Source organism: Ailuropoda melanoleuca, chromosome 4 (genome assembly GCF_002007445.2).
Source record: "Ailuropoda melanoleuca isolate Jingjing chromosome 4, ASM200744v2, whole genome shotgun sequence".
NCBI classification, from domain to species: domain Eukaryota; kingdom Metazoa; phylum Chordata; class Mammalia; order Carnivora; family Ursidae; genus Ailuropoda; species Ailuropoda melanoleuca.
In genome coordinates this window covers 35411174-35438741 of record NC_048221.1, presented here as the reverse complement: position 1 = coordinate 35438741, position 27568 = coordinate 35411174, and the positions used below count along the sequence as shown (strand labels likewise).

General features: G+C 40.7%; 1 protein-coding gene across 4 annotated transcripts in view; it reads left to right on the top strand.

The window, feature by feature from the left end:
- FRMD4B (FERM domain containing 4B) overlaps positions 1-27568 on the top strand; it is a 319952-nt gene that overhangs the window by 278239 nt on the left and 14145 nt on the right. For 3 of the 4 annotated variants that reach the window (XM_034658635.1, XM_034658632.1, XM_034658634.1), the window contains 12 exons: positions 672-755; positions 2426-2491; positions 4973-5030; positions 6040-6126; positions 16696-16772; positions 18296-18434; positions 18913-19054; positions 19920-20053; positions 20149-20268; positions 21801-22029; positions 25037-25093; positions 27125-27272. In XM_034658635.1, coding sequence (XP_034514526.1) covers positions 672-755; positions 2426-2491; positions 4973-5030; positions 6040-6126; positions 16696-16772; positions 18296-18434; positions 18913-19054; positions 19920-20053; positions 20149-20268; positions 21801-22029; positions 25037-25093; positions 27125-27272 — 1341 coding nt within the window. The remainder of the gene's footprint in view (positions 1-671; positions 756-2425; positions 2492-4972; positions 5031-6039; positions 6127-16695; positions 16773-18295; positions 18435-18912; positions 19055-19919; positions 20054-20148; positions 20269-21800; positions 22030-25036; positions 25094-27124; positions 27273-27568) is intronic. The other variant, XM_034658633.1, reaches the window with a different exon arrangement.

Below are 27568 nucleotides of genomic sequence, written 5' to 3'. Positions count from 1 at the left end.
AATCATGATCCACGGGGAGGGGCGGAGGGAGAGGGAAAAGCAGACTCCCCACTGAGCAAGGAGTGCGTTGCAGGGCTTGATCCCAGGACCCTGGGATCATGACCTGACCCAAAGGCAGATGCTTAACTGACTGAGCCACCCAGTCACCCCTATATAAACTTTTTTTATTGAATAGATATCTATTACAAAAAATTGGTGATACTGTGAGTGGTTTTATGATAACCACATTCCAACAGTATTATGTAGCCGCTAAAGATCATTATGAGGTGCTGTAGGAACATAAAGAAGATATGTAACGAAATTTGAAGAATGTTGTATGAGAATGGAATATCCACAATTATAATAATAATTATGTAATAGAATAGCTACACATAGGAAATATACAATGAAAATGGCTGCAAACTTATCAGGCGAGTAAGGAAAATAGGATTATGGCACCCGAATACTGTTATTTTAATTTTTTAAAATCTTCTTAAAAACTTCAAAATATCAAATGGCTTGGGGGGGTTCAGTTGACAGCTATCTCTAATTGAATCCATAGCCTTATGTGCGTACTGACTATATTTTGCTAGAGCCCAGTATACTGTTGTTATTTATCAGATTTCCTCTGGTGACTAGCTTGGATGATATTTTAGGTAAGGTGACTGACATTACTGTATTCTTCTTTGCAGTGATGACAATGCCAGGAAAGATTTAAAGACCCTACCGGCCTTTCCAACCAAAACTCTTCAAGAGCATCCATCCCTTGCTTACTGGTAAGCCAACGCAGGACAACAGATGACCCTGATATCGTAGCCTCCACTGAGAACTGCATGCTTTTCAAGATATTAAAAGAAATATAAGTGTAGAAAGTATCAAATAGCCCATCACATGCATCAGAGCAACTATAAGTGGACCTTGAGCCTTTCCAGGAAAGGGTCTCGTCAAAGCTTACCGGAGACCGTCATACCAAGATTGTAGTCATTTGTGACGTGTGGCTACATGCCTTCTCATTCACATGTGGAAAGGGTCTGTAGAAGGTGCTTTTAAGTGAACATAATGCTCAGTACGTGTGCAGTCACCGTGTGATGTGGCCCTAATCTAGCAGAGTGCAATATACATCTTACAAAACACAGATTTCGTTGGATAGAGGTTTCCTTAGTGGCCAGAAATGCTGACTGACCAGAGGTTTCGTTTGTGGCCAAAGACTGTTGTATATTTTAAGTCGTTCTATTTGTTTATATTTTAATGCATCCATAGTATCCATTTTCCATACAGTATTTTTCTTAGAATAGTACTTCCACCCACCCCTTTGAATTAGTTACATCCCCTTTAAATATAGTTTCCTTGACTTATGGCTCTGAATCCTGAAGGTAGTTTTCCTTTCCACTGAAAAACTGGTGACAAAATAAATATTCAACATGAATAGCTTCAATAGGAAAAATGAAATGCAGTTCGCACAGAAAGCGTGAAAGTGAGTCCTGAGACGACATTGCTTCCTGAGTCTGGAATCTTCCAAACAAATCGTTGTTAAGTGATAGTTTCTTAAGAAAAAAAAAACAAAGACCGTTTACTGTTGATTACTGGTTGGGTAGAGATAAAAATATTTACCCTTCTAGGTTATACTTGAGATATGACGGGTATCTGTAAGTAGGGTACAGTAGCTGAGTGACGTCAAAGGTGACAGACTTCAGCTTAGTTCTTGCTTTTCTAGCCAACAAGTTTTTCTTTTCTAACTTTTTTTTTTTTTTTTTTTTTTTACTAAGTAATCTCTCCCCCCAGTGTGGGGCTCAAACTCACGACCCCAAGATCAAGAGTCACATGTTCTACCCACTGAGCGAGCCGGGTGCCCCTCTCGTCAACAAGCTTTATACTAGGACAATAATGAAGGGTTTTCTCCAAAAGCAGTGTGTCCCCAGGTAGTGAGTGACAAGAGAGTATTTTGGATTGCACACCAGACTCAGAACAGTTTTAATCCTTTCTAAATCTTTGTGGATAATTTAAGGAAAATGCCTTTAATACCTAACACTTGCCAATCTCTTTTTTTAAGCCTTCTAATTTCCCTAGCAAGGCTCACTAATTAACATTTAATAACATTATTTTGTATTTATTATATCTCATTCAATTATGGCAAAAATACCAGTTTTTCATTTAATAAATTGATATTATCTTTCCTTTTCCAATAAATTTAAGTTTTAAAAAGTATTGATATATATATTATTTATCATATAAAATATAAATAAAAAATCGTGATGAGGTAGCCAAATGTCTGAGGTTCAGGAATCAATGTCCCACAGAAATTGAAGTCAACCAGCTTCTGTCTCTCAAACAAGTTGGTGAAGGCCTTTATTTTCAAGTTTCTCAACAAGCCAGCTGAGAATCTTGAAATTGAGTCGGTACCTCGTATAATCGTACATTGCCGTATTTCTCGTTCCTTGTTTTACAGTGAGGACAGGGTAATTGAGCATTACTTGAAAATCAAAGGTCTGACTCGAGGTCAAGCTGTGGTTCAGTAAGTATCTGTCTTTCCTTTTACTGAGATAGAGTTTTAACATCTTCTGTTTGAAGAAATAATCTGAAGTGATTTCTGTTGTGTGGTGTGTGTTTATATCGTCCCCATCTGGTTAGGGAAGCCTTGCTAGGAATCATAAAATGCGTTGAGTCATTCCATAGTTGGTGTCATCAATCCAGATATCTTCTAATGTCAGGCAGATAGCAAAACTGAGAAATGTAGGCCAGGTGTAGGGTAATAGAAAATGGTGGGGACTGAGGTAAACTGGAGAGCTGTCACCCTGAGTACAGGCAAGGTGATTCAGTCTCAGAAATCAGGCCTAAAGCTATCAAACCTGATATTTTCTAAGAAAAGCTGGAAATTCTGATTTTTAAAATCCAATTGTAAACGTTGCAAAGAAATTTTAAGAAAACTTTATTACAGTGCAAGCCAAACCAAACCCATCTGGAGGCCATATTTGGTTGCCTAGTTTGTGACTCTACTTTGGGTGGAGCATACAGTGTTGGTGTTGGACAACCTCTGTCTGCATGCTAACAAGAACAGACCACAGTGATATATTTCAGCATTTTAGGCTTACAGAGTTACTGTCCATTTATTTATTTTTTTTTTAAAGATTTATTAAAATCAGTGGGGAGCCCTGATGTGGAGCTCGATCCCTGGACCCTGAGATCATGACCTGAACCAAAACCAAGAGTCAGAGGCTGAACTCACTGAGCCATCCGGGCACCTCACCATCCATTTATTAACAATGTTTCACCAGCTACGTTCAAGTTTTAAAATTTTAAGAACTAAATTTATTATTTTATAATTTCAAAATTATAAAAAGGAATATAGCATTATTGCTGTAGTAATTATATAGTAACTTATATGGCCGTAGAAGTTCTTTTAAAAACCGCTGAATGTAGCTCAGAGCACGTGAGAACTGAAATAAGGACTTAGAGACTGCCATTCCCCCTGGTCAGTGTGTAGATTTCCCTCACTACCTCTTGCACTAATCTCCTTTTTATCACGGCACACCTTCTGCCGTCTTCAAGGCAGAAATCAAAAATGAGCAGTCCTGAAGTCGAATCCTGGACATTTTAACTCATTGTGCCTGTTCTCTAGAGGGGAAAAAAGAGGAGTAACAATTTCCCTGAAGGATTTCGGGTTAGGCTAATGAGCATCTTATGAAGAGGCCTTGTTTAAATGCAGAGTCCTTGGACTTCCCTTGATCTTTATCGCTATGGCTCCAAATAAGAGACTCACGTGGTGGTTAAGGCTCTAGACTGTGGAATCCAGCTCCCTTTGTTAGAATCTTGGCTGTGCAGTGTATTTGCTGAATGATGTTGGCACATGGACCTAACCTCTTACATTCATCGACATCCAGGCCATTTACTTTTTTAAAAAGCATCAAATTATTGATTACAAAACCCAGAGCAATTGCTACTCAAAATGTCTTTAAAAAGTCCACTTGTACTTAAACAGGAATCTCAGTTCTTTATGAGCAGAGAGGAAGTCTTACACAATTTATTTCACTCCATAACACCTTAGAAGTACACAATCAATACTTGTTGAATTGAAAATAGTAAATGGAGTAAATGGAGAAATCATTGTTTTAATTTTTATGTGGGGGGCATATTTTTTTAAATCAGATTGATGTACGATTATATTCATCCTTTTTAGGTACATATTTCTTAGAGTTTAGACCTAAGAATTAAGTATATATTTCTAAGAGTTTACCACAATCAATGAATAGAATCACTTTATTTTTTTTTTAACTATTTATGTCTGTACGTATGTTTGTAATTTCTAGGCCCAACATGGGGCTCCACCTCACAACCCCAAGGACAAAAGCCTTATGCTCTACTGACTGAACCAGCCAGGTGCCCCACAATTGCTTGATTTTTTTCTTGTTATGAGTGTGACCCAAAAGTTGATTCTTATTGCTTTCCGTCCTTAAGTGCTTAATTTAAAAAATACTTGCCATTTGGGTTTGTGATACAGTCCAATATGTTTCTAAGCCATAGAGATCTTAATATGCAGAAAATAGCATTTCTTAGAGCTTTTGGAAATTGAAGTTTTGTTAGCAACTTCCTAACATTTGGGTAAGGTAAAATATAATATTCCCTTGAATGGCTTATTCTATTTCTACTTTAGTCAGAGACATTAGCTGTGGTTGTAATAAGAAAAGTAGATACAAATTGTGTTTCTTTTCTTTTTTTTTTTTTTTTTAAGGTTTATGTATTTGAGAGAGAGGGTGAGAGCAGGGGGAGGGGCAAAGGAAGAGGGAGAGAGAACCTCAAGCAGACTCTCGCCTGAGCTCACAGCCCTACTCAGGCTGGATCTCAGAATGCTGAGATCATGACCTGAGCTGAAATCAAGAATCGGACACTTAACGGACATAGCCTCCCAGGCGCCCCCAAGTCATATTTCTGTACATCACTTTTCCCAAAATGGTCCTCTCATTTATTAAGAGATTATAATATATATCATTTTTCATAGGTATATGAAAATAGTAGAAGCTCTGCCCACGTATGGAGTCCATTATTATGCAGTAAAGGTAAATACTTTTGCATAATAAAGCTTTCATAATGCCCATGTTTGTGAGTTAGTGAAGAGCACCAACTTCTAAAATCATATAAATTAATATGCATATGTATGCAAATTATTTCTATAAATTTCAACATTTAAAATATGATTGATTTTCTTAAAAAATAAAAGTCTCACTATATCTTGTCATTTGTAGCAAATATAAAAAATATTTGCTACATTCAAATGTTTTCCCAAAACCTCTGTTAATCCTAACATACTCAAATTATTCTCTTTTAGCACATCTATTCCTTTTACCTATTTTTGCTACCATTTCTCTTAACCAGTTGTTCATCTGTCTAATGCTACCAGATACTTTCTCATCTTTGTAATTCTTTGGAANTGATTTATTTTCTTAAAAAATAAAAGTCTCACTATGTCTTGTCATTTGTAGCAAATATAAAAAATATTTGCTACATTCAAATGTTTTCCCAAAACCTCTGTTAATCCTAACATACTCAAATTATTCTCTTTTAGCACATCTATTCCTTTTACCTATTTTTGCTACCATTTCTCTTAACCAGTTGTTCATCTGTCTAATGCTACCAGATACTTTCTCATCTTTGTAATTCTTTGGAAATTTCCCTGACCATTATACCTGGTTACTAATCAAGAGAACAGAGAGCTTTTTTCCCTTTTTCTTTTAAGTTTTTCTTTTCCTTCTTCTTTTTTTTGGGTGGGGGGGTAACTGGCTTTACACTCTGGATTAGTTTTACATTTTCTTTCTTTTCTCCAACTGTTTAATCAAGACAGTAATGATTCATTCTTTTTGATGCCATTAACAGGATTGATCTGTTTTAACTTCTAGATCTTTTTTGCAGGCATTTTAATAGCAAGTTAGGTTTTTAAGTAATGTTTTGTTTACCAAGACAGCTTTATTTTGACTTGCCTGATACTTGTGAAAGGATGAAATTGGTAAATCTTCACCTGTAGAAGACTGAACAATTAGGGCTTGGTTCTCATGCTTTTCCATCTTCCAGGATAAACAAGGACTTCCTTGGTGGCTTGGAATCAGCTATAAAGGAATCGGCCAGTATGATTTGCAAGATAAAGTGAAACCTCGGAAAGTAAGTGTGAATCATTTTAGACACATAGGAGAACTTAAGCTATTCTGGATTTGGCGACATTGCTTTAATGGACACCGAACTTTGGTTAGTGAAGCCATGGGTTCAGAGAAGGCTCAGGTTAAATGAAAAGTACTTTTATAACTAATCTTATGTACCCTTCACCCAGCAATTCCACATTCCACATCTGATCATTTGTTCTAAGGGAATCAAGTTATGCACAAAGATTTAACTGTAAGGATGTTGATCCCAACTTCATTTATAAATGCATACAATTATATTCCTATTTTAATGTCATATGAAAAGGATGATGACATTTTCCAAATTTTATATTTCTATCTGTAAAATATTTATTTATATACATAATTATATATAATGTTAATATTTTTATATAAATTATATATGTCTATACATACATATACGTACGTATGCTTACAGACATCGGATAGATACACAGGTGGACGAACTGTGAAGACATAAGCCAGGCTCTTTGGTGCTGGCTCCCTCGCAGTAATCCAGTTCTAACTGATCTTTTTACTACTGCTGCTGTTTTCACTTAACTTTGGTTCACAGATTTCCACACTAAACATGTCTGCTTTTTTCAAAAGAAAAATAAGTTATTGTGTTGTTTATTAAAGGTCACACTCTCTCTGGTTTGGGTTTTCTAGAGCTAATAAATTACGTTATTTTCAATTTGAACTGTGGCCATGACGCTCTGTCTCGTGATCCAAGCACAGGCGTACAATCCATTTCTGCCCATACGAGAATGGATGAGTCCACGTAGACAGCCACCCGCCTGCCCTGGCCAACTGTGTATTCTAATGACATGAAGGCTTACTCATGTTGCCCCTGGCTGGTTGGCCGCCTTCCCTGTGCTCTGCTGCCATCGCCGGGCATCATGGCAGTGAAACAGCGACCTATAATAGCAGACCGTGCATTATCACACCCCGACATCACAGCTCTGAATAACTCCTATCATTTCCATCTGTCTCGTGCTTTAATGTCTATTAGAAAAACAGCCATATTCGTCATAAAGCAGCCCTTGTAATCATACCACAGTGTTCCATCTTCTGTGTGGCTTTTCAGCTTTTATCAATGCTCACAATCTTTCATTGAGTTAAAATAAAAAGCTCCCCTTTTCTCCCCATTTTATGGTTGCGAAGCTGACACAGACAACATAAAGGGGTGGCCCAGGGCTCACCCCCTTCTCACGCCAGCCCTGCCCTCCTGGAGCAGACTAGCTGGGCATTGAGGCATCTTATTGGAAATTATTGATAAAAATAGTAAAACATCCTTTCGCATCCGATATCCATCCATATGAGGGACAAGAAGGCAGCATCTGTGTAATCGTATACTAAAATTGTGTCTCAATAAGCCCTGTGACCAAGATCAATTGAAGTAAGGTATACTTACTTAATTTCCAGGAGGAATATGAATAATGTTGTTCATACCTGAAAACTTGCCTCTAAGACCACATTTCAAATAAATAATGTTAGAAATAAATGATGGGCATAGGATTTTTTTCAACATAATTTTCAAAATTATTTTTATTTATAATTTTTTTTTTAGCTAAAAGTTATACATAGCCATCTTAAAAACAAAACAAAACAAAAATACAAACTGCAGAAACATGTCAGTTAGGTCAGGAAGTCCTTCTGCAATCCCTGTGCCTTCCCCACGATAACCACGGTCAAGAGAATGATAACTGGTTCATTGAGACTTTGTCAGTGTATATCCTAAGCTTTCCAGAGAGAGAAATCTTTCTATGCACGCTATTTCATCCCGTGTCCTGTTTCTCCAGGTTACTTAATAAACACATCTCTTTTCACTCTTGAAAGCTGCCCAGTATCCATTATGTGGAAATACAGAATTCACTTAACTGATTCGCTTTTGATGGACAACGCTGGGGGTCCGTGGCAGGGAGAAGGAGCAGAATGAATCCCAGTCAAGGCATATAACTAATCCCTTGTTTATCTATCTTATAAAACCAAAGTATTGTTTACCATGTTTTCTTGAGGTAGACCTCAACCTCTATTAACATTTTTCGGTAATTTATTTCTCCCCTGGATTTTACTTGAAGAAATAACATTCAGGAGTCTCACTGGTTTTGCTGACTTTTGCACGTCATGTATAACCTAAATCAACTCACAAGTCATCTCTTAGCGAATGTGCCTTTGTGAATTTGAGAATCCCGCAGGATATAAATGCATCTACTAAAAACAACCAGCTTCCCCCCAAAATAATGGTGAATCGGGATCTGCGCAGCGAATTTCCTCGCAGTCGCCCGTGACTCACAGCCCTTTCTTTACATTCACAGTTTCATAGGATTTGGTCAATATTGGTTGACACTGATCACAGTCAGGCTTGCTTATTCATCCCAGAGTTTAGACAAGGATCAGAAGACACTCTCTTTTTCGATTGGCAGAGTTTTTGCTTTCATTTTCAAGATGTGCCAGTCAATTCAGAAAGGACCTACCCGGGCCATCTTGTGTTCCCACTGCCTCGTCTTCTCTTTCTTGGTTATTTTTGCAGCTGTCCACGCTGAACCACTGCTTACTTCCTCCTTCTTCTGTTGAAATCCGACAGTGGATTTTGCTTCCATGTGTTTGTTTTTCCATGGCCAAACAAACTACGGGTTTAATTGGAGGTAGGGTGTTCCACAAGTCCCTGCCCTGGCCCAGTTGGTCCAAATGAAAGAAGCCATAATTCAAAGGGCTATGAGCACTGACTTGTAAAAAGGAGGATCCTGCTCCAGCTGTTCGCATGACCTGGGCACACAGCAGGTTACCAGTGGCGGAGCAGGAATGAAGGTCAAGATTGCCAAACTCTGAAACAAAGGCTGGAATGGGAGGCCTTGGAGATGCTCGGCCTCTTGAGCTGCTTGTTACACATGCCTGCTGGGTTATAATTACGTAGCTTAAAAACAGGCCGGAAGGGGGAAGATTTGCCAATAGTAAGACAGACTAAGGTCAAAGGCTGTTTTGAAAAAATGTTCGTCCAAGATGCGCAAGCTGAAGCTTTCTGTCCTTTCCATATAATGTCTATTAGTTGTAGCCTAGGAATGTTGGGGACTATGTTTCTCATACATGCCAGAATACCCAGCAAGTCCTCTTTGTGTATTTTGGCTCTAAGGCTTTTGCCAGTCATGGGGGCGAGTTGTTTTCCATCTGTGTAGTAAAAAGATCCAGCGCAAGAATTTGGGAAGCAACCCATAGCCTGTCTTTGATGTCGGGTGTCTGTTTGCTGTGTAACCTTGGACATGTTGTTGAATCTGTCTTTAAACTCAGTTTCTTCACCTGCACCACGGTAATGCCACCAACGGCATAGGGCGTTTGTAAGAATTATGTGAGATTATATTGAGCACTGCCCCTGATACACAGTCAGCCCTACGCAATTGGTTGGTTTTCATTGATAGTGACTTCTAGACAATATAAAAAGGGTATGAGACATATTCTTGGTTAGAGAAGGAGCCCACATTGCTACAGACTCATAGCCTTAGTGTTCTAAGAGTCCACACTCAGATTTTCTGTTTTCAGAGACTTTTAAGCACTCTGCGCCATTTTATTAACTGTAGTGCCCTAAGGCATGATGCAAATTAAGAGAAATTTAAAATTCTGAGTAACAAACCACAAAAATTCAGAGTATTAAAAATTCAGATCACAAGGGTCTTTTTTTCTTTTTAATTCTCCCTTTATGCATGAAATGTGTCATTGCAAACTCTTATGGAATGTGAAAACATACCGGAACTCAATTGCAAATCGTAGGACATTTGAACTTAAAAACAGTGAAGTTTTACATTTAAAAAAAAAAAAGCAAGCTTGTGTTCCTACGGGTTTTTATTGCTTGTTCAGTGTTTCAAGGAAAAATGTCATTTCTTCACAAAGAGGTAGAGTGGGTCAGTGGCTAAGTGAAGTATTGATGTATGTCGTGACTGATTTGTAGCCCTCCAGCAAGTTACTTGACCTGGGAAAACCAGACCCTGTCAGAGATGGGAGAAATAAAAAAAGGCAAGCCAGCGGGGGTGTCAGTGTCACCGGCAGACCTTAGTGGGATAAAATGCCTTTCAAGATTAGTATCTTTGTGCATTATAACTGCTAACCAACTCGTCATCACCCGGGGGCATTTCAGGGTGGGGAAATGGTTCTTAGCCTTCTGTTAACTGATTTTTTAAAAACTATTGGAATTCCCAAATGCCTAGAGCCAGACGAATGAAGTCACAAGCACAAGAGTCTTCCTATTTCCTTGTCGTCAAAGTACAGGGCTCATTTCATTTAAAGTCGCGACTTGCTTACTTTTCTAAGCACAGCCATCTTGACATTTCTCACCACTCCTGGTTTTTCCACCCCCTGCCACCTTACTGGGGAGCTCGCTGGGGCTGCTCCTTCTAACACTGTTTCAATTCTGGTTGAGCTCAGCGGCAGGAGAAGGAACATGCGCTGCCCAGTCACACTTTCTACATCCGTACATAATAAAGTATGGTATGGAAGAAAAGAATGGAATTAGAGAATGTCAACTGAGGACCGGTCCATCCTGTCTGTAAAGTGTCTAATTAAGCTCCAGCCACACCAATAATCAATCTGATTGTTAAAGCCTTCTGCAGAGTCGCTGGGAGGAGAGCTCAAATCCTACATGGGTTTGAAATAAGAAACCGGTCCTGTACTCCTGCTTACCGGTTGGCTGACCTGGAGCTGTCACTCAACCTTTCTGTGTCTTTATTTCCTCAACTTTCGAATTCCAACGATTCTGTCTACTCTATCTATCTCAAAGATCATTGTGAGGACCCAGTGGGTTAGTGAATTCTTTTACCGAGTAGATTTTTTTCCTTCCTACCGTATTCTGATTTACAGAACACCACAGATATTTTTCTTCCCCTCCTGTAAGCTCATCACAGGATTTTAAGCAGTTCTTCTAAGACAAGGAACTCTCAGAGAATCGGTTGGGTATTGGTGAGTCTCCATTTCCATTTCACAACTGGCAAGCAGATGGAAAGAATTCAAGGCAAGCAGCCTGATTAGTCATAAAGTCTAATTGTAAGGGAGCCTGGGAAGGGTAGTCTTTAGGTGGGTGGCCATGGGCAAAGCCATAACTCAGGGTGTTCTGTTACTAAAAGGAAGGAGGGAAAAAAGATCCTGTGGGTGATAAGTAGTTTCTGTCACACTGTGTTTGTTTTCTCTGAAGTCTTTTACGGGAATGGTCAGTGAGAAACTAATGAGTGAGCAAAGAGAGAAAACATGATGATAAATTTTGGGTAGTTTCTGGTGGAAACAAAATGGAAGGACAATAATGGGATGGGTGTGGAACACTCTGTTGGTTCGGGGAAAGCCATTGAGAAAGGTGACATTTAAGCTGGGTCCTGAAGGGTGAGAAGGAGTCCAGCTGTGAAGAATGGGTTGGCACGTTCTAGTCAGAAAAGAGTGTATGCTGGTGGGAAGGAGCTAAGCACATCATAAAACTGAGAGGAGACCACTGTAGCTAGAGCTTAAAGGCTAAGAGTTTTCTCTGTAGAAACAGAAGATGATGTTTGCAAAAGAGGAAGTGGCTGCTGGACGGGCAAAACCATTCGATTTCATTATTTAATCTATTCGTTTGTATTTCTAGGCATTTAGCAAATGGCTGAATTGTTGGCACACAGAAATGAAAGATAGCATTTTAATAGGATTGACTTGTCCAGGTGCCAAGAAAACCAATGAGTAGATAAAACATGGTGAAAAGAATGTTCTAGGAAGGGGCATAAACAGTAAAAGGTTCTTCACTTTGTGCTTATGACTAAAGATCGGTTTGATTGCAATTCATTCATCCTTGAGGAACAAATTTCTAACGAGAGTTCAGTTTTTCCCGGTTTTACATTTTAACAGCAACCAAAAAAATGTGTTGAGCCCGTGCTGTATTGAGCCCATGCAAAAAAAAAAGGCGGGGGAGAGTATTGAGCCCATTTACAAGGACCCTGAGCTAATATTTTATATTCTTTATTCCATTAAGGAAAAAGCCAAGTCCCTGTCATTAAGGACCTGACAACCCATCTGGAAAAACAGAATTATAGTCAAAGTTAGGGATTTTACTGAAGTATTCAATAACGGGGCTAGACACCAAGCTGTGAGAAGGGATGCCAGTTGTAAACACCAAAAGAGCTATGCTGGTGTCCGTCTGCAGCTGGTCAGCCCTGGTGGCACCATACACGCCAGGGGAGCACACTGCTGCAGGTATTAACAGGAAGTCATTAGGTCGGCCCTGGGCAGTTCGAGATTCAGCCACAGAGGAAATCGGTGGAGATCACATCCTCCTTGAACGGTCAGAGTTAATATTATGCATTTCCTGATGCCCAGAACTTCTTCGTCTAAACTTTTTCTCAAATACTCCAAGTGTGGTATTCCTTGCATTTAAGATGTGATGTTTCATGTATGGAAGGTTATGATAGCACATCTCAAAAGGTAATTTCGCTACCCGAGTGCGTCCCATTTGGGTATGACATTTTTGTTCGGCACACCTGACTCTGCTAGCATGGCCTCTTCTAGACTCATGGGTGGTGTTCAGTCCCCCTGGTGGGTAACATTTGCACTTAGAAAATCTGAACAGCCATTTGTTCCTAAGGGGATTACCCAACTGAGAAAACTAGGACCCCAGTGTTCATTATTTTGGAGGAAATATTTCATCTTCTACGTCAACACACTCCGCCTACCAAAGCAGACGTATATCACCAAAAATTATCCTCTGAGTCAGGCTTTCTCAGTCTCTGCATTGTTGACATTTGGGGCCAGACAATTTTGTCCTGAGCCTGGCCTGATATTCACCAGCATCCCTGGCTTCTACCCACCAGATGTCCGTAGCCCCCGTCCCTGCAGTGTGACAACCAGAAATGTCTCCAGACATCGCCAAACGGCCTCAGGGTTGTGGATGAGAGTGAGGGGTGATGTAAATCATCGCTGGTTGAGAACCACTCGTGCAAGTACAATTTGAGGGTCCCAGAGTCCTTTTCTGCAAATGGCTATCATAATTGCTGGGTGGTTGGTTTTTTTTTTTTTCCTTGTGAGGTCTAGCTGAGAATTATTCCATGTTTTTGTTAATATAACAAATCTCCATTGAGTCTTCTTCCCAGATGGGTGAGGCAGGATGGTGTGCTTTGGTTAGGCACTGGGGTTTGGGGAGCCTGGTTGTGCCTGGGTGTGAATACCAGATCTGCCCCCATTCAGCTTTGTGACCTTGGACAATTTATGTAAACCTCTCTGAGCCTCTGTAGTCTGAGGCTCTAAACAGTAACTCCCCGTAGGGTTGTTGGGCAGACTCACTGTCAGGCACGTAAGCATTTGATGGATAGAAGGATGGCTGGATAGAAGAAGGTGGTCAATTTGGCTTTGTAAAAGCCCATGATCCTGCAAAATTCTGTCTTTGTGGGACTCTGGAAGGCAAAACACATCCACTGCCTTGATCATGAGTACTAACAGTACATTCATCGAGTATAACTTTTTTTTTTTAATGAAAAAAGAATAAATCAATAATACAGTGATTTGGTTTCGTTTCCAGTTACAAGCAAGGGATCACCCAATGTGAGTCACTGTTTGATGTACAGTCATAAAGTACAGCTGTGACTATCCCAAATTTAGTCATTTCCAGGGGAACTTGCAGTTAAATGATTAACCTATATAATAAGTGCTGTAAAAAAAGAAAAAAAAGCCTCTGATGATGCCTTTCCCATCCTGGCCTGGTGTTATACGTTTGGGTGACCTCTGATTTTAACTTGTTAAGATTCAAAAAGACAGTTTGATCCTTTCTGTCCGAGGCTTTCCCTCAGTCTTTTATTACGCTGGGAGGTCCCCCGCTGGCCTGTGGCAGGTCCACGCTCCTCAGCATTGTTGCACATGCCAGGGCATGCACCTTTTCTGGGTACCCCAGACAGGAGGGAGCTTGCCGCCATGCGTCTCTCTGTGGGCGTGCCCTTGACCCACGCCTCCCTCCTCCTCTCTGACCTCGGAGATACAGGAACAGTGAACAGATTTCCTACCCAGAGGGTGTATCAGGAAACCACCGATGAAATCAACAGAAATACAGCAGTTTTTACAGGGGCTGAAACTCACAAAAGTGGAAACCCGATGTGTCAACAGAATAACCTGACTGGTTCTTGTCAGCGGAAAGACAGATGTGGGATCCAGACAGCTCTCTCTGCTTCTCTTTCTGCTGTTAAGTGGCTGTCCCCCATCCTCACAAAGACATGATAAAACTAGGGAATTGGACGGCGCGTCGTCACAACAGTTACAACTAGCTTTATCACTGAATGTTTATTCTAAACCAGACACTGGGCTAAGTGCTTCATAAACGTAACCTCACTGGACCCTTCCAACAGCCCTCTGAAACAGGCGTTGCTCCCATTTTATGGATGAGAATGCTGAGACTAAGAAAAGCTAAGCAACTCCTCCCCCCCCCCAGTCCTCCCCAAAAAACAAGTGATGGAACCAGAATGCAAGCCCCTGGTACGCTCCACCATCCTATCCTCACCCTAGCGGCAACGGCCATCACAAATTAAGTCTGTGTCATTCCTGTTCACTTACGCTATTACAGGCAACGTCTATGAAATCACATTTTCCATCAACTTTTAAGATTTCAGGTAGGGAAACGGGTTTGCCTTTTAGACTTGAAGACTCGGTCTCTCACCATTAACTTCTTTTGCAAACCCAGTTGCCATCTAATTATTTCAAATTCCTTAAATAAACTGGAGCCCTTCACCATGTAAGTCGGGTTTTTGTTTGCAGGGAGCATGTTTGCTCTCGATGCAGAGACTTGCTGAATGGAGGCAAAAGCACTAGTATTTCACATTTGTTAAGTGATAAGAGGGGGAGGTGGTGGCTTTCAGGGATCATGTTTCAGGTCCGGCCCTGGTTTTTATGTGTGTGGGAATGGACGCAAAGAAAAACACAGCTGAGCTGCACTGTGGCTCTTCTTGCAGAACCTGTTCGTGCCCAGGCTGAGTAAACCCGGGCTAGAAATGTCTCCCTGAGACAGCCTCCAAGGAAATTTGTGCCTGGGTTCAAAAAGCAACTTATTTCCCGGGAAGTATCATCGGAGCCACACTACAGCCCATTTTAAAAGACTGTGTCTCCCTTCTGGGAAGGGCTGCCAGGGAGAACTTTGCCCTCTTTCTCTCTGATCAGAGGAAGGAGTGGAACTGGGGAGGTGTCACTCGCTGGAGTTGCTGATGTCAGTAGCGTGTCAGCCGTGGGAGGCTCTGTTTGTGAAATTGAGTTACACCTAGGTGTCTTATGAAACTTCGTTCAGAACTCACCGGAGCTGCTGTCTGGGAGAGGGGGGAGGTGGAACGAACCTTGGGGTTTTCCTTCACATTTCTGTCCCATTTTTGGAATCTCTGGATGAAAAGAAATGAAAGCGTCCAGTCTACAGACATTTTAGGAAATAGGTATGTAGCTTTAAGCTTTCACTAATAACTCCTACCACCTGGCTATTGTTGTAGTTACACTGACTGGATGTTCGGACCGCGAAGGGCTGTGTTCTTAGCGTGTGCTGGTTTCTCTGACTGTGTTTGGGATTGGGGGTCCAATTTGAACGCTTTTGTCTCTTGCTTACATGTGTCTAGGAGCTTTCAGTTCAGGCTGTTCCTTTACATGAGGCTCACATGTTCGCAAAAAGTCTTGGCTCCTGTACCTCAGGAAATGGTTGTGCTGATGGGTGCTTTGCAATTAGACAACTCAAATGCTTCCCTAAGTTTCTCTGAACATAATTTCAAACTCCAGCCAAAGTCTACTAATCATCAATAGTGGGACAAATTCCAAGTTGAGAGGAAAAGCGGAGGCTCAGGGGAGTACAAGGGGGTTGGGAAGGAGCTCAGAAAATACAGAAGGGCGCTCCGTCCTGTGAATGGGCTGCCTTTTACAAATTATGTGATTTTCGAATCACATTGCTAGTTAACTTCTGTTTCTCCCAACCAATGGGCAGATGACGCCGAGTGCAGCATTAGAATGTCAGCGGTGGGAATATAGAAGTGGGTTCTACCCACAAAAACTGGAGGCTCCAGCTCAAGAGGGCAACCCCACATTTACCCCACCCCACCTCTGCTCCAATTCCTGGCGCTAGGTTTCTGTCGCATTTAGGGGAACTCTTGTAGGCGGGAAACTGGTGTCATAGAGAATCACCCCTGCTTGGGGTTCCGTTTTACTTTCACTTTGCATTCTTTTGAAATTTCATCTGTGGTTCTACTGAAACATCCTTTTGAATATCTTTCCATTTAAATCTGAAGTCAACATCTTTGATCAGAAGGCATGCACTTACTGGAATTGGTAAGGATTTCCTAACTCTATTTAGTTGAGTCAGAGGAAAAAGAGTATGCATGTTCCCCACACTTGTCTGGTTTTATTGTTCAGGGAAGATTTACTCGGGAGGTGACAATTACTGTCAGAGAAAGGAATAAAATGGTTTCAGGTTGTTGACTTGTAACAAGACTGCGTTACATGTTTGTGCTTCGCCTTAGTGTACCTTCTTGATTATTTGGTGATTAAGCTGAGTTCCAGATTTAGTAAAAATCAGCATTAATTAAAGCTGTGCGTCTTTTCTGTTTTCTTCGTTTCTTAGTTATTCCAGTGGAAACAGCTGGAGAACTTATATTTCCGTGAGAAAAAATTCGCTGTTGAAGTTCACGATCCACGGAGGTGAGGATGACAGCCTTTTCTTTGTGTGGTCCCAGTAACTATCCCAGTAACATTGCTGCTGGGAATATTCATGTGCAAGTTTTTGTGCGGACATGTTTTCGTTTCTCCTGGATAGACCTGGGGGGGGCAGATTGCTGGGTCAAATGGTAACTCTTTCTTTAACCTTTGGAGGAACTGCTACAGTTTTTTCACAGCAGCTCTACCATTTTGCATTCCTATCAGCAATGTGTATGGCTCCATTTTCTCCACATCCTCCCTAACACTTGTTATTTTTAGTTGTGTTTTTGTTGTTTTTTTAACAGTCACCCTGGTGGCTTACAGTGATAGCCCATTTGGGTTTGAATTTCCACTTCCCTCATGACTAATGATGGCTAAGCATCTCTTCAGGTGCTCTTTGGCCACCTGTATATCTTCTCTAGGAAAATACCTGTTCAGACCATTTGCTCATTTTTTACTTTGGTACTCCTGGTCTCTTTTTTGTTTTGTTTAAAGATTTTATTTATTTATTTGACAGAGAGAGACAGCCAGTGAGAGAGGGAACACAAGCAGGGGGAGTGGGAGAGGAAGAAGCAGGCTCTTAGCAGAGAAGCCTGATGCAGGGCTTGATCCCAGAACGCTGGGATCACGCCCTGAGCCGAAGGCAGACGCTTAATGACTGCGCCACCCAGGCACCCCCCTGGTCACTTTTAAAACAACAGTTGCCAAGTTATCGCCGCGAACTGAAGTCAGGATTGTAGGCTCTCCGAGCTCTTCAGAGGAATTCATTATCAGTCTTCAGTGTTTGCCTTTCAGATGCATTTATGGATGCTTAAAGGTCAGAGGGAGGGGGGAAACAGTTGTGACAAAAAGAGGACCAAGAGATAAGCCAAATTCCTACAAAGAACATGGGTACCCTTCTCCCTCCTTCCCCACAGCATCTCCCTGCCCTCCCCCCCACCCCATCCTTCTCCTTTCACCCTCTCCTCCTCTGACCCTCTCTCCTCTTCTTATCTGGTGTATAAGCAGTACACTGGACCAGTTTCAGACTTGCGTATCTGCAGACAGTATTACCATGTCCATCCTCTGATAATGTCAGAGCTGCACAAGTCTACCTAGATCTGAAATGCTCTTTCACCTCGAGGAAGGTGTTGACCCTGCCCTCTCGGTTGCGTTATCTTTGAAATATTATCACCTTGATTCCTGACCTGTTGCAATAGTAGCACATCCCTGTGGTTTTTAAGTAAATGTTTTTAGTACAGGCCCTAATTTGAGTAGTTCTTATCCTCTGGAGTATTTGTGTATGCATTTTTGAACATGCTAGTTTTACCAAAAAGAGAGAGAGAGAGAGAGAGAAAGAGATTATCCAGGTGCAACAGGTTTCTTCATAAAAGGAGAAAATCAGAAGCTTGGCTCCTTTCAGCACCAGAGTGTGGCAGCAGGAAAACAATTAAGAAAATACTTCATAATCACATTCCTCCCTGGGTACGTTTTGTGGTATGCTGGGCCAGAGGTGAATAAATAGAATACTTTCCTTAATCTTTCAGGATTTCTGTGTCAAGAAGAACCTTTGGGCAAAGTGGCCTCTTTGTGCAAACGTGGTATGCAAACCCTTCTCTCATCAAGTCCATCTGGGTAATGGCAATTAGTCAGCATCAGTTTTACTTGGACCGGAAGCAAAGCAAAGTAAGTCACTAGAGCGTTTCTATAGGAACAGACTTCCTCCCTCATTTGCTTTCTGTTCAGAAGATAAGCTTTCTCAGAAAAGATGCAAGCACATGGATTTTTGTTCTTTCGAGGTTTTGGTTTTTAAACTTTCCAACCAAGTGTTTTAATTTTTCTTACATTTAAAAGAGGAGCAGTGTATAGCCTGATTTAGAAGTTGTAAGATGTGCCAACTTTTCAGCACATGTGTACATGGACACAGGAGACATTTTGAAGTTATTGATTGAACCGTACCATGAGAGAGATTCATGTGTAGTTAAGCATTTTCAATGTAAAGCTTAAGTCTTGTATTTTTTTCTTCTGAAGTGTCACTTGGGCATGTAAAAATTCTAAATTGTCCTCCGTGTTGACATACGTATTCCATAGTAGCTTAATCATTTTATTAATTTGAAATAGGTTCAGTTGAGTGAATTCTCTTTCAATGTTGTATACCTCTTAGGCAAAAATTCCTTCAGCCAGGAGTTTAGACGATATCGCGATGGATTTGACGGAGACAGGCACACCAAGGGTCTCCAAAATGGTGACCCTGGAGGCAAAAAGTCAGTTCATCATGGCGAGCAATGGCAGTTTAATCTCTTCAGGTAACATTTTGGGAAAGTACATAAACTACTTTTGGGGGTGATAAACCACTTCTAAATGCATTTTAGATCCATTATTTTGGGAATAAATAAGCCTATCAAAACCTGCAGCATTCAGCATTAAACCAATTTTTTAAAAAGTAAAAGGAAAGTTAAATTATAAGTAGCTTGTATAAACAACACTAGTTACAAATATAGTGAACTCCTCAGGGTAACTTGAAAGGACATTTTCTCCCCATCTATTCTATCGGCTGCTTCTTCTCCCAATATTTAGTTTTTGATTCAGACAGTTGTCTAATGCTCTACTTAATATATAGTCAAACATGACTACAAGCTTCAAACGTCACCCCAACCCCACCTCCCGCTGTGATTGCTGCCCTGAAATCCTTCCTCTGTAGAAATTCTGGAATCTCTTATCATTAAGTGTATGTAACTTAACTCAAATGAATTTTCTCATCTAAATCCTGTTGTCAGCTCTTAATCAGAGGCACAGAACATTCCTTTGCCTTGCTTGCTTGCTTTCTACATGGACATTCTAAACAACTATCTCCAGGAACATCTTACCTTCTCTCCTGCTCAGAAAAATGAAATTCTTCCTTGGGTGTGTCTGAAACATTAAGCATTTTATCATTGTTTCTAAAATGACTGAGCCAAAATACAGAAGGTATATATAATTACCAGGCTCTGTTGGATGCCCAGAAGCATGAGAAAATGTTCTCCAGTTTCCTTTTATTATGTTCGGAAACAAGGAGAAAAGAAATAAATTATTATTTAATAGCAGGTCAGGCTTAAAAATCCTTTGTCCATTAAAAAGGAAGGAAACATGCCCTGTATAAACCTTCCCTGCCCTCCCTTCCAATCCCTCCAGGTTCTCAAGACTCAGAAGTTAGCGAGGAGCAAAAGAGAGAGAAAATCCTGGAGCTCAAGAAGAAGGAAAAGCTCTTGCAGGAAAAGCTCCTGAAAAAAGTTGAGGAGCTTAAGAAGATCTGTTTGCGGGAAGCTGTGAGTGTCTTCTGCTTTTTGGGGACTTGTCACATTGTGTTTGACAGTCTGGCCAGTGTCAGTTAACCCCCTCTCGATTCTGCCCTGTTTTACAGGAGCTCACTGGCAAAATGCCAAAGGAATATCCGCTGAACATAGGTGAGAAACTGCCTCAGGTCCGAAGGCGTGTAGGCACAGCATTCAAATTGGATGACAACCTGCTACCAAGCGAAGAGGTATGAGCACCAGCTCTGAGCATTTCTATTAACAGCAGGACGGAAAAGCCATCAGCTGAACGTGGCTGACTTGTTCCTGTGGTTTTTGAGTCCCTGCTCTACCTTTCTATCTCGCCACTTGAAAGGGATATGGTAGACCAGATGGAATTCTTCCTTTCATGCACAGTCCAATTACAGTTGAGTTATTTCTCACCACTTTACTCCTACAAATACAGAGAGCTTTAAACAAACCCCCAATGTTTATAAACTGAGAACCGTGACCATAAGAATGAAGAACTCCAGCATTAGATGCTTCCACGTAAAACATGGAAGCCTTTGACAAATACATTTGCCCTTTCCGATGTGTCCTTTCTGAGATCTCACTTCCTCCATCCATGAAATGGGGGTAATCCTTGTTCTTCCCACTAATGGACACAAGGAGTAGAAGTGATGGGGCGCCTGGGTGGCACAGCAGTTAGGCGTCTGCCTTCGGCTCAGGGCGTGATCCCAGCGTTATGGGATCGAGCCCCATGTCAGGCTCCTCCACTATGGGCCTGCTTCTTCCTCTCCCACTCCCCCTGCTTGTGTTCCCTCTCTCGCTGGCTGTTCTCTCTCTGTCAAATAAATAAATAAATAAAATCTTAACCAAAAAAAAAAAAAAAAAAAAAGTGATATAATGCATGAGCAGCATTCAGGTATAATAAAGTTCCCATATAGAGCATATGTTCTCGTTTGCATGTCATCAGATTGTAGGGTCCTACTCCTGTTTCTTGCCCAAATTCAGCCATCTTGGCTGTAGAAAATGATAGCAGTTTCCATCCATAATAGAGTGAGCTTTGCAAGTTTTTTAAAAGATTAATTATTGTAGAGAGAATGAGGGAAGGGGCAGAGGGACAGGGAAAGAATCTCACACACACTGCCCGCTGAGCACGGAGCCCGATACAGGGCTCCATCCCATGACCCTGAGACCGTGACCTGAGCCGGAATTAAGAGTCGGACTCTCAACTGACAGAGCCACACAGGCGCCCCTGAGCTTTGCAATTTATCAAATATACTCAGTGCTGAGCTAAGCAATGCACATACATAATCTCATTTAATCTTTGCTGTATTTTTACAAGGTATATGTTCTCTCCATCTGAAATGGAGATGCAGAATAAAAAAAAAAAACCACAACCCTGCAGCATTAAAATAATTAAGCAGTGTTTCCAGGGTCATGCAAGCGAGAACCACCAGAAAGAGAAATCAAACCCAAATGTATCTGTTTCTAAAGCTACGTATGTGACTATAAACTCCTGTGTCTCTGAATCTTGGGTTAGGAATCTCTCCTTGAAAAATATAATCTTCACCCAACCAACTACATGAATGAAAGGCCATTCCCTTCTTTAAAATGATAAAAGTCGGATTAGTGAGAAGTTTAAGTAAATGTTTGAGGGAGGTCTTGTCTTCTAGAAAAGTGTTTGAAGATACCTATGCCGTAAACTTAGAAAGACTTTCTTCTCAAAGACCATCTGATTTGAGAATGTACAAAAACTAGTATCATTGTGTAATTGCAGGATCCTGCTTTGCAAGAACTGGAGAGCAATTTCCTAATACAGCAAAAGCTGGTTGAAGCTGCAAAGAAACTTGCCAACGAGCCAGACCTTTGTAAAACCGTGAAGAAAAAACGGAAGCAAGATTACACCGAGGCAGTGAAGAAGCTTCAGGAAATTGAAAATGCGATAAATGAATACCGAATCAGATGCGGAAAGAAACCCAGCCAGAAAGCCACCGTTATTTTACCAGGTTCGTAATAACGAAGGTGTTTCTGGTCACATAGTCACTGTTTGTGATGGTATGTAGCATTTCCAAGTTAGTTCCTTTGGCGAGAAATAAAAGAAAGAACGGGTTTAAAAGTAAGTTTCTTAGGGTAAAAATGGTTTGGGATGTCAGTCTTGCAAGCATGTAGACGTGGTTTTCAGTGACATCCTCACTATTGTAACCTATACCTTTGCGTAGCTTTCATTTTCAGAATGAAGGAGCATTCATAACAATATTGGTTCCTAATCACCTTTAACTGGCCTGACATCATTGCAGGAAATAGAGTTGACAGCACAGAGTAGTAAGAGAGCTGGCCTGCCCAATCGTTTCTCAAAGGTTTTTAACACAAGGACCAAACATTTTTTTAAGGACCTATCTACCATTTGTGAAAAGAGCTCTTATAATTCCTGTCATTCGTGGAGGCTATTTAAAGCTGTGGACAAATGTCTGTGATATAATATGAAATGCAGAAAGCAGCGTATTAAATCTTAACCTCAGCATGAGCCTGACATCATATAAATATGCACATACAACAACTGGTTGGGAAATATTTCAAAATTCTAGTAGTTGTGGAATTTCAAGTAACTTATTTTTCTTTTAACACTTTTCTGTATTTTAAAAATTCTCAACATTAGGTACTTAAGGCTTTCATATTCAGGAAAAAAAGTACACTGAAAATCTTGCTTAGTAGATTTCAATTCTAGTTGGCCTTACTTTTTTTTTTTTTTTAAAGATTTTATTTATTTATTTGACAGAGAGAGAGAGACAGCCAGAGAGAGAGAGAACAGAGGCAGGGGGAGTGGGAGAGGAAGAAGCAGGCTCCCAGCGGAGGAGCCTGATGTGGGGCTCGATCCCAGGACTCCGGGATCACACCCTGAGCCGAAGGCAGACGCTTAACCGCTGTGCCACCCAGGCACCCCTAGTTGGCCTTACTTTATCGGCATGGTTTCCAGCCTTGATCGTTGATCAAAATACGATTATATTTCTTTGATTCCAAAGCTATTTTTTCCACATTTAAACATCTGTGAAATTAATAATTTTTATAATAGATGGTGAATTACAGTTACAACTGGCAATACTTTTTTTTTTTTTTTACTGAGATGTAAAATAATTATATATGTCAGATTGGATGAAATGTGGTGACTAGGTTTAGAGTGTACTTGGCTTTAGGGCAGTATGGTATATAAAGCAGGGATACAGCTTTTGGAAAGTGAATGCACAGACATCAACACACAAGTGTTCGTCAGCTACAGCTGGAGAATTTAGGGTGGCTTTGACTCTGAATGAGAAATCCAGTTGGCCTTGGAGGTGGTTACATTCTGGACCTCCAGAGATGGGTGATTAGCAGTGTACTTAACTTTCATGGCCATTTGTTGTGGCCCATTCATCCCCAAACTGTGCAAGATTCGAGTGATCTCCTTTACAGTGAGTGACATTTGGGCAGCAGATGGTGCCAATGGTTGAGCATATATCGGGTAGATTTTTTTTTTTTTAAGTGTGCCTGACAGCTGACTACACTGGCACGTTGCCTTCAAACTCTGCTGTGTGTCCAGTGAAGAGATAGTGTGCCCGGCTCTGGTGGAGATGAACATTTGAGATCAGATGGGAGAGATTTCCTTCATAAATGGCATTGCAGCCTACACTAAGGTGCTGCATTTGCCTGTAGCCTTGCCGGGACTTGACCCTGTGTGTGGAATGATCTGCCAGGGTACATCGACACATCTGAGAGGACTCTTGTTGCGAAATACAGTTTTTAGCATTTAATGGGCAGCAGAAAGAGTTAGGAGCGTTATGGGTATTTCCAACCACCAGAATGCTGTGTCTAGGTAATAAAAGCCATAACTATAGCTAATATTTCTGGAGCATCTGTCCTGTACAAGGAGCTGGGCTAAGGGCTTTACATCTATTATTTTAATCGCTGTTCACCCTAGCACTGAGTAGTACATACTATTCTGATTCCCATTTTAGTTAGCCAAGTGATGCTAAGAGGGATTAAGTCATTTGCCCAAGGTCTCACAGCTAGTAAGTGTCAAAACCAAGAGGGGAACCTAGGTCTGTCTAATTCAGTGGTTCTCAACCAGGAGCAGTTTTGCACCCCAGGGCATATTTGGCAATGTCTACAGACATTTTTGGTTGTCAAAACTGGGCATGGCGATGCTGCTGTTAGACAGTGGGTAGAGGCTGGAGATCCTTCAGTGCAAAGGACAGCCCCCCGCCCCCAGCAAAGAGTTACCCAGTCCAAAATGTCAGTAGTGCCACATGAGAAACCCGGGTCTAAATGAAAAGCTCATGCACCACAAAGTGTTCACCTATTAAGAAAAGGGCCTTTTCTTCAGGGAGTGGTCAAAAAATAATTTATACTAAGAGCAGATTATCGAATGAGGGGTCAAGTGTATTTCACATAACATTTAGCATTTATGACATGAATGGCATAATTTTTCTTTCCAGTTTGTTGGTTGTAAACCCTCAATGTATAAGGTAAAGTTTTCATCCCATGTAGAAGCTAGATTGAACACAAGTTGAAAACAAAAGCTGCCTTGAAATAGGTTCCATTTTTCTTAAAGATTTTATTTAGTTGTTTATTTATTTAGAGAATGCATGAGTGGGGGGAGGCGCGGGGTGGGGGAGAGAATCTCAAGCAGACTCTGTGCCGAGCGTGGAGCCCCATGTGGGTTCGATCTCACCACCCTGGGATCATGACCTGAGCCAAAATCAAGAGTCAGAAGCTTACCTGCCTGAGTCACCCAAGAGCCCCTAAATTTGTTCCATTTTAAGAAATAGTCCAGTGTCATATTTGTACAATTTCTAAGATGTTTGTATCTTTACTAGTAAATGATTCCATTCTTATAATTTTTAATTATTCTTGATGCACTATAATTAGTTACACTTACTAAATAAAAATAAGATGCACTCTATTGAGAATGGCTTTATTAAACTCACTGTAGGTGTATAAATGCCCTGTTGTTCTAAAGGCACTTATATTTATTCACAGAAGACATAATCCCATCAGAGAACAGCTCCTTGTCTGACACCACCACCTATGATGATTGTAAGTAGTTCTTCTTTTTCATTTTAAAATGTTATGTATTCTGAAATATTAAGACAATTTCTTTAAAGCCTGTGTGTTATTCTTTTGGGAAAAGCAGAATGAACTAACGTACATTTATGCAGAAAGGTTGTTGGGAAAGCGAGATGATGCTGAACTTCTACCGAGGTTAACTCAGCATTAAATACAGTACCGTACAAATGACGTGACCTCAGGAAGTCAGAATACTATCAGATAACTAAGTCAGTCTCTCCGTAAGGGTTTGTGAGGCTCTGTAGAATTTTTCTAAATAGCATTTTGTTATTTATTTACTTATTTATTTATTAAATTTTAAGTAGGCTCCACACCCAACGTGAGGCTTGAACTCATGACCCTGAGATCAACAGTTGCATGCTCTACTGATGGAGCCAGCCAGGTGCCTCTCTGTAGGATTTTTTTAAACATTTTCTCTTTTTTTTTTTTAAAGATTTTATTTTTTATTTATTCGACAGAGATAGAGACAGCCAGCGAGAGAGGGAACACAAGCAGGGGGAGTGGGAGAGGAAGAAGCAGGCTCATAGCAGAAGAGCCTGATGTGGGGCTCGAATCCCATAACGCCGGGATCACACCCTGAGCCGAAGGCAGACGCTTAACCGCTGTGCCACCCAGGCGCCCCTAAACATTTTCTCTTGAAGTAGTTGCAGGTTCACAGGGAGTTGCATAGATAACTCAGAGTCTTTCACTCAACTTTTCCCAAAGGTGACATCTTATATATTTGGAGTCTTATCTCAAACTGGGAAATATAGTGTAGACTTTGACTGTCCCTGTATTCTGGATAGTTAGGAATTTATTTTCCTTAGGAAGAAATGGGTTACATGTCATTGTATTGGTTTCATAGAGGAATGCCGTATCTGTTGTGATGGCCTGTGTTTGTTCAACACATTTTATGATGGAATGGATTTCATACCGAGTGGCGGAGTACTTCCTTGTAATCCCTTGTGCTTAAGCAGAGGAGTGACTGACTGTCTGATATGATTTAAAGAATTCTGGGAAGCCACGAACCCATACTGCTTTATCTCTCCCATGCCCACCCAACCCCAAGTTTAATGGTGCATGAAACTCCACCATTCTAAAATTCTTCCTTTGAGCTGAAGTTGGGTCATGCTTGCCATTACTCTTTGAAAATGCAAATGTCAGCTCGAGACATAACAAGTCTCTAATGACTCAGCATAAATCAGTTATATCACTTTCAATGACAGGATGAGCCTCTGGTCAGCCAAAGAGGCCTAAGAATTTGAAAGGTGAACAAAAGAGATCCGCGCCAGCTTTACAAGCCAACTTCCTTTTGGCCCTATACACACTGGGGTTTTTCTTTAATATAACTCTAGAAAAGATATAGTATCACCCACTCTACCTGAATGATTCCTTTGCTCAGAGTGGTACCTACTAAGCTGGCAAAAGTTGGGTCAGGCCCACACGAGAACAGTTGACCCTTGAACAATGGGTTAGGTGTGGCCACAACCCCCTGTGGTTGAAGATCCAAGTATAACTTCTGACTACCCCAAAACTTAACTACTAACATCCTGCTGTTGGCAGAAGCCTTACCATTAACTTAAACAATTAGCATATTTGTATGTTAAATATATCATATACTGTATTCTTACAGTCAAACTAGAAAAAAGAAAATGTTATTAAGAAAATCATAAGGAATAGAAAATATTCTATATTTACTAAATTTTTTTAGTAAAAATTTTTAGTAAATTTTTAGTAAAAAAATAATTTACTAAATATTTACTATACCGTACTATATCAGAAAAAAAAAAAAAATCCGTGTATAAGTGGACCCATGCAATTCAAACCTGTGTTGTACAGGGGTCAACTGTATTCAGTAATTTCCATTTTCTAGTGTATAAAATATAAAAATAAATTCCCTGAAAGTACTACACTTCTGAAAACATCAGATCTTCTGATTTGTTTTTTAGAGGGCTGGCTAGATATTTCTTGCCTTATTTATTTACCTACTTACCTATTCATTCATTCATTTACTTATTATAGCTAATGATACCTTCACTCTTGCCGGGCAGCGACCAAGTTCAGTACCTCATTCTCCAAGAATTCTTCCCCCCAAGTCTCTCGGTATTGAGCGAATCCATTTCAGAAAGTCGTCCGCCAGTGAACAGTTCGTGGAGACCAGGCAGTCCAGGTGAGAAGTCACATCATCAATGAGGCAGACGTCTCACACCCATGAGACCTTTCCTCCAAAACAGTTGACCCTTTTTGGCATTACCCTATTTATCCTTTCAGAAGGGGTCGTCTTACAAAACCAAAGCATAGAAACTAACCCTCTTATTTATTGTTGACAGTGAGTGCAGGTGTTTCTAAGAGATCCTTCCAAAGCATTTGGCACTTTCCTGTATTTTAAAGTCTGCTGGATTTATGTTAGGTTCCAGGGGTATTATTTATAATCTGGAATTGGATATGATGTCCTAAGTTCAGTTT